The 12,180-nt window shown below is 36.8% G+C and overlaps 1 protein-coding gene across 2 annotated transcripts in view; it reads left to right on the forward strand.

Moving 5' to 3' along the window:
* The first annotated feature begins 3,232 nt into the window (after positions 1-3,232).
* Positions 3,233-12,180, forward strand: part of LOC145671161 (protein EFR3 homolog B-like) — a 126,862-nt gene continuing 117,914 nt past the window's right edge. For both annotated transcript variants that reach the window (XM_081740007.1, XM_081739999.1), the window contains exon 1: positions 3,233-3,257. In XM_081740007.1, the coding sequence (XP_081596133.1) occupies positions 3,253-3,257 (5 nt within the window). In that variant the 5' untranslated portion in view covers positions 3,233-3,252. The remainder of the gene's footprint in view (positions 3,258-12,180) is intronic.

The raw sequence follows: 12,180 nt of genomic DNA on the forward strand, positions 1-12,180 counted from the left end.
GTAATTTTGAGAAAATGGCATGGCTGTCCTTTGTAAGTGTGTGCAAGAAATTTTTAGGCAACCATTAGGCAGAGAATTATGGAGATATTGTACGTGAACTAGTGATATCATATCACCGTATGGGATGTAACATGCCACTTAAACTGCATTTACTGAACGACCATCTGGACTTCTTCCCGGATAACCTTGGTGCCATTAATGATGAACATGCTGAACGCATTCACCAGGATATTTCTCACATGGAAATGCGTTATCAAGGGAAATGGAGTGCAGCAATATTGTCTGACTATCGCTGGACCTTTCGACGGTACTCTACTGAGGAAACGTTGGGCAGGAAATCGGGTAGAAAACATTTTTAGATAAGTTTCTTAATTTTTACTTACTTTTATGCTGCTGATTCCTTTGATTCTTTTGTGTACTAATAAAAAAATTTAAAATGTAAGAAACTATTGTTGAGAGACTAGTCTTTATGGCAAATACATATAATACGTAAGCTGCCATAGGCATGCACAGGAACCACTTTCACGTGAAAACTGAGGCCGATGTAGAAATTCTGCAATTTGATCTGGATTCAGGGTCAAGTTATCTTCCAGAAACAGTTTCTTTTGTTCTTGTGACAGAAACTTTATTTATTTATTTATACCAGTGTTATTGTCGAGCATGGAGAGATGGCAGAGCGAAAAATCTCGCTGTACCAGTGTATTCAACGATCTTATTAAAAGTATCAGATTTGTTAGCACTTATCAATGGGCTTCATATGCTATATTCAGAATATTCAGGTTAAACTTGACAATTACTGGAGAAAGACAACAGGAAATATCTGATTCAAAAGGAAATATATTTTTAAAAAATGGAAAAGTGATATAAAAATAACGACAATGAAAAGAGAAATCACGTGGTAAACTGTTTTAAATGCAAGCATATTGAGCAAGGATCTTATAAAATAGAGGATTTGCCCTTACAACAAAATCTTGAAGCCGGTCCTGGATCCGCCCCTGGTGCAGATAAGTAGTAGTAGTAGGAGTAGTACTAGGAGAAGGAGGAGAAGGTGGAGTAGAAATGGGTTAGAAGCCCGCAGAGCTCGTTTTGTTTCACCTTGACCCCCATGATATAAATTTTGTGACCAACTTAAATCAGCTAGTTAGGATAGTGCGTAAAACAACTGGCTAGAGTAGCGCACGAACAAAACGTACTTCCGGGAGCATCACTCTCCAGAGCGGGTCGTGATTTAATGTTTTAACAAGGTCTTTGTAGTAGACGAAACGTTGTTCATCATGAACACTCTTATTTATATGGTGGGAGAGAATTCATCGTATTCCTAACGATATTGAAAAGTTTTTGTTAGTTTTACGAAAGATGTTCGATATATAGCTAAGACTACGGTTTCAAGAAAATGGTCATAAGGAGAAAGTACTCTACGATTGCAACAGAATGAAGCACCCGATCACATAGCTCTTTGTGTTAGATTTTCCTCAAGTTGCTGGAATGGTTACAGTACAATCTGCTTCTGCCTGTTCTCATATCACGTCCATCAGAAATTCCTGATCTTACCAAAACACGTACTTTTTGAGCTGAATCATGAAGGTGCAAGAATCTTCCCACCGCAACACCACAAACAAAGGAACACTACCGTTGTTATGGAGAATCCACTTTGTACACTGTCGCATCAGATACACCATATTGCGTTCACATGAAAAACGTAAAGGTGCTTTCAAGCTTAATGGTGCACCCGAGTGCTTTCATACCATCTTTCCTACATAGACGCAAATAAAAAGATTAGAATAGTGTGCAATGTCCTTTCACAGAGAAAAATGTTCCGGCGTTAAAAATCTCCATATTCGGAACTCTGAGAGACTGTTATCCAAAGAATATGATAACAAAGCAGTAGGATTTAAGAGTTAGGATTTAGATTTCTGGGCTTTCGGCATGTATTTTCGCCGATCCCAAGAGGTTCATCCAAAATATGGCTGAAGTAGCATTCTTATTGGCCACGTACCGAATGAAAGAAGTTTAATGAAAATTTTAAAAAAATAATCGTTAAATCACTTTCTGAATATTATTTTAACAAAAGAAGTGTTATAAAAAATTTTAAAAATAATAAAAAAACTCTCTTTAGGCAGGGTTTGAACCCACGCCAAAAACGATTTTCTTTTTTTACTAGCATGTAATACTAGCTCTCTCGGCCACGAGTGCCAAAAACAGCTGGTGTTTACTTTGTGCTATATGTACGTTATGACTCATGATGTATCTGTATCGGCCAATTAGATCAGAGGATATCTGAAGCTCTTGGGATCCGTGAAAATGCTTTCGGGATCTATAGCCATGTTAGCCCGTCACGTTTGAGGGATGACGTCCCTCGGAGAGCACTCTATCCGTAGAAAGGGAAGGAAGTAAGGATTGGGGAAGCGGCCTGGGACCTATAAGTATGGTACCATCCTGGCATTTGCCTGGTGTGAATGAGGAAAACCCAGGTAAACCTCATTCAGGATGGCTGGCCTGAAAAAGCCTTTTACACTTTATCGACCGAGTACCCCCACCGGGAATCGAACCCGAGACCGCTTAACGGAGGAGAAATTTCAGCAGAAGAGAAAATATATAAGAATACCAAATTAGTATAGGAACATGGAGTAATAATAACATGTCATGTTGCGAAGAGGAAAACTAAAAAGTGTGTAAGAAGAAAACAATGAAATGGAATATTTCAATTTAACGTCTCAGGTTACGTCCTTTAGGCTAAGGGAGACAATGACTAAGGCAAATAAATGATGGAAGAAATAGTAGAATGACAAAGTGAGAGGAAAGGCTAGTACTCCGAGAAAACCAACGGGTAAATTGTAGTCCACCACGAACTTATTTGGCCGGGGATCGAACCAGATCCCACGCACAAGAGGTAAGTACTCTACCACTGAGCCATCGTGCCCCCCCCCCGTATGTAAGAAGAGATTAAACACAATAATATTGATTGGAGGGCAATTGAGAAAGTTAAGTATGGAAATAAGTGAAAATTATGAAATATATGAGAACCAAGGTATACCATGCTTTACCAGTCTAATAAAAAAAAATGTTCGACGGAGTGAGGTAACAATTATGGGCGGAGGTAATGAAAGGAGATACGGTAACTTCTGTACATTCTTAAAGGTAATAAGTGTTTCGATCTTTATCACATACTGAGACATTAGAAAAGAATGTCTTTAGTTATAAAGTTGCTAATTAAAGCAAAGAAAAGAAAGAATGTTTTGCTGTGCTGTAAAAATGAAGTAAGTATATTTATACTATATGTATTGCTGTAAAATATTATATGTATTTCATTCGAAAAATTTTGTTATGAAAAGTAATACACAAACATCATACCTAATCAAAAAGGTTATGCTTAACTAGGTTAAATAGCCTGAAGCAATTGAATCAAAACCTTGTATAAATGTAATTTGATATTTTGTTTACTAAAGCCAAACATTATATAATTCCGAATTGAGATTTGTTGTCTAATAATACTTTGTTCAGTAAATTTGACATAGATGTTCGAATCCCGTCGTGTTAATTATTTTAGGAAAAAATGCAGAGTGTTAGTAGGTCGAATGTGTGTATGTTATGTGTCTGGAACTTTTGATTTATCGTTTTATACAGGGTGACCACAAAGTCCGGTTACCCCTGAAAATAAGTAACATAAACCACTAAACATACATAAATAACTACACGGAAAGAACTGAATGACATGAACAACGGCTTTTGTATATAGCCCGCTCCTCCCAGCTCTTTATCACCGGAACTGGAAGAATCACTATTACTACCACTGCTACTATTACTACTACTACTACTGCTGCTGCTGCTGCTACTACTACTACTACTACTACTACTACTACTATTACTACTACTCCTACTACTACTGCTACTACAACTACTACTACTTATATGAAGAACAGAACCCAACCAACCCCTGCGGGGCTTCTAACCTGTTCCTATTACACGCGTGTCAAGTTAGACCAACCACCAACACCAAAACGACCGGAACCTATCTCAGAATTATGGGCTATTTATGGGCTAATTAGTTGCTCTAATCCCAATTTTTGGGCTCCTACTGTTTAGCGGGAAATCGGATTCAAAGTGGGCGAGTCCAGCTTGATATCAAGCTAGAACCCCCCATATGGTTAGAATGGTCCGATCGAAAAAATTCAAACGCCAGAATTATGGGCTATTTATGGGCTAATTAGTTGCTCTAATCCCAATTTTTGGGCTCCTACTGTTTAGCGGGAAATCGGATTCAAAGTGGGCGAGTCCAGCTTGATATCAAGCTAGAACCCCCCATATGGTTAGAATGGTCCGATCGAAAAAATTCAAACGCCAGAATTATGGGCTATTTATGGGCTAATTAGTTGCTCTAATCCCAATTTTTGGGCTCCTACTGTTTAGCGGGAAATCGGATTCAAAATGGGCAAGTCCAGCTTGATATCAAGCTAGAACCCCCCATATGGTTACGGTTAGAATGGTCCGATCGAAAACGTTCAAGTGCCAGAATTATGGGCTATTTATGGGCTAATTAGTTGCTCTAATCCCAATTTTTAGGCTCCTACTGTTTAGCGGGAAATCGGATTCAAAATGGTCGAGTGCAGCTTGATATCAAGCTAGAACCCCCCATACGGTTAAAATGGTCCGATCGAAAAAATTCAAACGTTAGAATGATGGGCTATTTATGGGCTAATTAGTTGCTCTAATCCCAATTTTTGGGCTCCCACCTTTTAGTGGGAAATCGGAATCATATTCCGCGGGTCTAGCTTGACATCAAGTAAAAACTCTCCATAAGGTTAGACATCTCGAATCGAAAAAAATCAAACGTCAGAAATATGGGCTATTTATGTTCTAATTGATGCTGTAATTCCGAGTTTGGGGCTGCTACGTTTTAGCAGAAATTCCTTATCAAATTGTGAGATTTGGCTTAACTTCTTGCTATAAACCTAGGGCTATAACACTCCGATCAAAATAATTAAAACGTCGGAATTATGGGTTATTTGTATTGCTAAATTGTTCCTCTAATGTCGAGTTTTTTCTTCTATCGTTAGCAAGAAATCTCAACCAAGATTGGTATTGATTTTTAGATAAGTTGGGATGATACTTTCAAAGTTGCAGTGAGAAAACATCGATGTTTATTAACTGAAAATTGATTTATTTGCACTCTTCGCAAATGTAAATCTATATCTCTACTAGTAAATCCATGAATTCTTTTTTCACGTGTTTATGTTCATTATGTTTTGAAGTAAATAGTGTATATATAGAATTTATATAGTGAAATATCATTATTTTTTAAATCAACTTTTTTTCTAAGGAAATGCCTCTTTGCCGTTGCTGGTGGCCGCAGTGGCACAGTGGTAGAGCGTTTACCTCTTGTGCGTGTGATTCCTGGTTCGATCCCAGATCGCGCCAATTGATCTTTGTGGTTGACAAACACCATGTACTTGGGTTTTATCGGCATTCTACCGCTGTGCCATTGCGGGCTCCAGCAACGATGAAAAGGCATTTCCTATAAACTAAAAAAATATTTAAAAAACAATATGATATTTCACCATATAAATTCTATACCGTATATACACTACTTGCTTCCAAACATACTGAACATATAAACGTGAAAAGACATTTCATAAATTTACTAGTAGAGATATATATTTGCATTCGCGGAGAATGCAAAAAAAAAAAAAAAAAAAAAAAAAAAACAATTTTCAGTTAATAGATATCGACGTTTTCTCACTGCAACATTGCAACTATCATCCCACGTTATCTAGAAATCAATACCAATCTTGCATGAGATTTCTTGCGAACGATAGAGGAACTAAAATCGACATTAGAGGAACTAATTAGAAAACAAATAAACCATAATTCCGGCATTTTAATTATTTGATTATTTATAGCACTAGATTTATAGCTAGCAGTTAAGCCAAATTCCACAATTTGATGAAGAACTCCTGCTAAACGGTAGCAGCCCCAAACTCGGAATAAGAGCACCAATTAACCCAAAAATAGCCCATAATTCCGGCGTTTGAGTTTTTAAGATCGGACCATTGTTACCGAATCGGAGGTTCTAGCTTGATGTCAAGCTAGACTCGCCATTTTGAATCCGATTTCCCGCTAAACAGTAGGAGCCCAAAAATTGGGATTAGAGCAACTAATTAGCCCATAAATAGCCCATAATTCTGGCATTTGAATTTTTTCGATCGGACCATTCTAACCATATGGGGGGTTCTAGCTTGATATCAAGCTGGACTCGCCCACTTTGAATCCGATTTCCCGCTAAACAGTAGGAGCCCAAAAATTGGGATTAAAGCAACTAATTAGCCCATAACTAGCTCATAATTCTGGCATTTGAATTTTTTCGATCGGACCATTCTAACCGTAACCGAATGCGAGATTCTAGCTTGATATCAAGCTAGACTCGCCATTTTGAATCCAATTTCCCGCTAAACAGTAGGAGCCCAAAAATTGGGATTAGAGCAACTAATTAGCCCATAAATAGCCCATAATTCTGGCATTTGAATTTTTTCGATCGGACCATTCTAACCGTAACCATATGGGGGGTTCTAGCTTGATATCAAGCTGGACTCGCCCACTTTGAATCCGATTTCCCGCTAAACAGTAGGAGCCCAAAAATTGGGATTAGAGCAACTAATTAGCCCATAAATAGCCCACAATTCTGAGATAGGTTCCGGTCGTTTTGGTGTTGGTGGTTGGTCTAACTTGACACGCGTTCCTATTACTACTACTACTAGTATTGCTACTAACTACTACTACTACTACTACTACTACTACCGCTACTACTGCTACTACTACTACTACTACTACTTCTGCTACTGCTACTACTATTACTACTACTTATACTAAAACCTCCTTACCACAAGATTTACATCTTAAATCTTTATAACATGCGATTCAGATTCATTAAGAACTAATATGAATCGTTAGAATCACTATGATTCGTTAAAAATCACTGGGGGGAGCGGGCTATACTCAATCTTCAACAACAATACTTTCAAGAAGTTTATTGAGATAGGAAACATTAAGTGTCCAAAGGATCAGTCTGTCGACCGTCATTCTCATGACAAAGGATAATAGGGATGCGCACGAGACGAGTCGAGACAGGATTTTCCTGACAAAATTCGAGTCGAGACACGGCTCTTCCAATAGAGAAATATACATTTTTCGAGTCGAGACATCACTTTTACAGCACAATTTCGTAAATCATTCACAAATCTTGTCTTGTGCACATCCCTAAAAGATAATACTACGCCACCAGTTTTGTGCGACATTTTGCGGAGCATTTCAGGTGTAACTTGAGTGAAAGCTTGTTTCACAGCTAATGTCAGTCACTCAGTGGTATCGTAACGGTTTTGTGCAACGATGCCCTTTATGAAACTCCTAGCGCATTATCACAGATGGTGAGGTCTGAACTTCGGCAAAGATCATTTTGCCGCGTTTTGGTATTGTGTCGAGCGTCTGAAGGAGTGCCACACATGCCTCTATTCTCCGATCTATGTCTGCGTCTGTTAATTCATGTACAGGTGTAGGTCGACATGGGTGCAGACCTAAGTCTTGTTTCATGTGGTTTATGTTCCCATCGTAAAACTTTGTTTCGGGGGAGGATCTCGTTGAAACCTTGTCCAAAGTCTGTACGCACTGCTGACGGTGTCTTACCTATGTTATTTCACTCATACACCTAACAACTTGCAATAACAAATTCTTCACTATTGTAACTGGAAGTATCGACCATCGTTCACACAATCTGCAATAATGTAAAACCTTACATTAGCATTTATCAAGCGGTAACGAGAAAACTTACATTAGCATTTATCAAGGGGTAACGAGCAAACTTACATTAGCATCTATCAAGAGGCAACGAGCAAACTTACATTAGCATTTATCAAGGGGTAACGAGCAAACTTACATTAGCATTTATCAAGAGGCAACGAGCAAACTTACATTAGTATTTATCAAGGGGTAACGAGCAAACTTATATTTAGCATTAATGAAGGGGCAACGAGCAAACTTATATTAGCATTTATCAAGGGGTAACGAGCAAACTTACATTAGCATGTATCAGGGGGTAACGAGCAAACTTACATTAGCACTTATCAAGGGGAAACGAGCAAACTTACATTAGCATTTATCTTGGGGTAACGAGCAAACTTATATTAGCATTTATCAAGGGGTGACGGAACATTGTGGCCACCCTATAGTTCTTTTACTATACGAATTAGTTCAACTATCTCTAATACTTCTGTTTAAATATTATTAACTTAATTAACAAACAATCTTCATATCTCTCCCATTTCCTCACACTTTCTTCATTCCACCATTTCCTTCATTACTCATCATCACCGTCTCCTTTACCCTAACCGGCATAACCGTGTGACGTAAAACTCAAAATTTCATTTCATTTCATTTCAATCTTCAGATGTGGATAAACAATTAATGAACAATCCATCATAGAGATTTCCAAAACATTCCAAATATACTGAATTACTAAAAGACTGATAGAAGATAATAGATTTTAAACTATTCATGCTATACCAATTATTTACTTATAACAATTTTTATTTCATACAATTACATAATTGTAATTTATAATTTCAGTACAAATATTAAGTATGATGGTAAAAATGTGATAATTAGATATCAACAGATAGAATGCATATTTCAAGAACGTTATAAACAAAAATACATTAATTTGTGAAAACACTTTACTAAAATATAAATAACAATATCATCGTTATCAGGTACAATTTATTTTTCAGTATAATTAACTGACAATTGATAGGTTATGAGTGACCTGGATCGGTCTGCACCTTTGTAATATACCTCTTCGCAAGAAGTTGAAATAAAATAAAACTTGGTCGAAAAAAATATAAAAGCTTTTACAGACCAACCACCCTGGGTAAGGTTTTCCTCATTCACACCAAGCAAATGCCGGGATGGAACCTAACATACAGGTCCCAGGCCGCTTTCTTCCTTCCCTTTCCTCGGGTAGTGTGATGGCCGAGGGATGCCATCTCTCATACGTGACGAGCTAAATGGCCTTAGATGCCGAAAGCCCAGAAACCTAATTCCTAATCCTAATCCTGAAATAAAATAAGCTTCTGCTAGAATCAAATCCCGGGGGAATGAGGGGGACATGTCCCCTCCAATCTTGGAACTTGGGGGCACTGTCCCCCTCAATAATCTGATTTGAAATGTGTTTTTTTGGAAATAACATATTTTCACATACAATCACATAACATATAATCACATATTTTCTCTAGTTCTTTTTACATAAGCTTCTAACGTAGTCGTTTCCGACACTGGGCATTTTATAAAGTCTCTTGGTTCTTCCAGTCTCAGTAGTGCAAAAGATACACACATACACACACAGTAGTTAACAAGCACATGAATAGGTAAAATCAGTGTTGGTAAGGAAAAATAAACCATAGAAATTATCTTGCAGGTGTACTTCGTTTGGAAACCGTGACTACATATAAAATGTCAATATTTAGCCCTTGCTCTCTGCTTATTCACTGAGAAAGAAGCCGTGGTCTGACATGATCTTGCATCGTTTGGCCTAATCCTCGTTTCGTCTAACAGTAGCTAATACGAGTATTTGCTTTTGGGAAAATGTTTCGAACATTTGTGTTATGGTTACTTTTCCTTTCCATTTCGAGAACATTAACATTTGATATATCTTTCATTTAAACTTAAGCACAGCATGTATAGTGGTTACATTTCAGATGAGAGAAAAACAAGTTCGGCCCTACATGTACTTTAGTCCCTGTTATTCATTTCGTTTAAAGGTGATTGTTTTAGTTGCAGTTTGTTTCCAAATATCTGATATTGTCAAAGGGTACTGCTAATAGGCATCTTAAAGGAAATATAGTTTGCGTGAGTATAAACGAAAATATGGATGCAAATTCAGATGAACTGCATCTCCAACTGCCTGAAGTCCACTGATGTGGACGCAGAAGTTATTTTATTGTATTTTTTGCTGATTTTTCAGATTTCATTCCAATTTCAATGTTTTTTTTTTGTTTGTTTGTTTTTTTAATGTTAATGCGGGGATCCCATTATGATTCTGTATTATTTTAATTCATATGAAATTTGTAAACATTTCGAGCTAGATCTGACAAGAAATATCTAAATTAGCTCACAACAATGGACAACTGTGATCGAAATGAGTGATTTGGACAAATTGCTCCACTGGCAAAGTTAATCTTTAGATAATTCCACAATTCAAATATCTCGATGCGTTACTAACAAAGAAAAAATAAAAATAAAATTCAATTCTAAGCAACCACTTGCAAATACTTATTGAAAAAAATGTTAAGGAACTTAAATTAAAAAAGCAGAAACAAAAAAAATATATGTAGGTGTTCTTAGACATTCCCAGGCCCGTAGCCAGTCCAAAAATGTAGGGGGAGCCCGACCCAACCATATGATAGTTCATTTGCAAGTCTACCGTGAAAATTTTAGGGGGCAGTAAAATTTAGGGAGGGCGGTCCCCGTGGATACGGGCCTGGACATCCCCTTCAAATATCGTGGACAGGCATTCGCTCAATCACAGATAAGGAATTGTTTAGAATTTCCAGTTTTGGCCAATTACAAACAAGAATTTGTTTACATCTTTCAGGCGTGTCTATCATGTATTCTAGTAAGCGTCCTTATACTTTTCTATAAATGATCATTTTAGGATCTGTTACTGTTCTTGGAATCTGTGAAAAAGATATGTTACATATTGTTATTGTATAAATCGTTATTGTAAACAAGATTAAGTTTTAAAAGCTATCAATGATAATTACTGACGATTACTATTATCTATTTCATTTCCTTATTTGGATGCCGTCGTATTGTATTCATCTAGAATGTTACATGAGTGAAATGCTAATTTACTTTTTACTTGTTTAATTTTAATGCAAACTTAATTTGTTAGTTACTCATTTTACATAAAATTTGCTACGTTCATTTCTGAAATATATATATATATTTCTCATTTTCCTTTCAAAGTTTCTGACAAGTAAACCTTACGTTTGGGTGAATCGAGTTGCTGACTGAGACACATATGAGAAAATAGTACTAAATGTGGTCAGTATTTCAGTGAAGTTGTAGGTGCGAAGCTCCAGAGGTTTAGGAGATACAGCTACCAGAACATCACATGGAAATACAGAATAGTCTTCATACAGTTGGAGGTAAAAGCTGTGTAAGACCTCTTGTAACGACAAAAGGTGGATAACAAATATATGGCTACATATTAGGATTAGGGGGAAGTCATATGGTAACGGTATACCTGACAGAGGCCCTCTTGAAATCCGCCATTTTGAATTAAGGTTAAGTTTTTAAAATAGGAATAGGGCCATGTGATACATGATTTAAAGCTCGAATTTAATCAGAAGAACAATGGTGACATTAATTTTGATTTACGCGCAATTGGTAAAAAGTTACAGGGAAATTAAATATTGTTGCAGCATATGTATTAGCCCTTTAGCCCACCTTGTAAATTTTGTGTTAATGATAATAATTAAATAAAAAGCAAGTGGATAAATATTAGGTCTATGGTAAGAGTTGCCTTGATGGCGACCATGTTCAAATCCGCCATTTTGAATCAGACAAAAGTTTTAAACAAAACGCATAACATTGACACCTTATTAATAGCAAATTTTACCATAACTCCAACGGTATAATCATTTTTGCTTTATCATTAACCAGCAGAAAATTAAATGGATCGCCCCTTACGACTACCGCTTTGACGGAATTGTTAACGACAAATGTGTCAAGTGTAACTCGATCGCCTTTGTCAGGTGTGCTCACTGTGAGCAGAGCATTTGTGCAAGTCATGCACTCTTTCCTGAACTACATATTGATTGTACTAATTGAGGAATTTTCTGGAAGAAAGATTCAAGTTCAATTATGACTCAATTCCACTTTGGTCATTTTTCCTTAAATTAGCAACTTATTTATGCGATACAAATGCTGGTTAATGATAAAGCAAAAATGGTTATACCGTTGGATTTATGGTAAAATTTGCTATTAATAAGGTGTCAATGTTATGCGTTTTGTTTGAAACTTTTGTCTGATTCAAAATGGCGGATTTGAACATGGTCGCCATCAAGGCAACTCTTACCATAGACCTAATATTTATCCACTTGCTTTTTATTTAATTATTATCATTAACACAAA

Source organism: Thermobia domestica, chromosome 2 (assembly GCF_964235325.1).
Source record: "Thermobia domestica chromosome 2, izTheDome1.hap1.1, whole genome shotgun sequence".
In the NCBI taxonomy this organism is placed as follows: Eukaryota; Metazoa; Arthropoda; class Insecta; order Zygentoma; family Lepismatidae; genus Thermobia; species Thermobia domestica.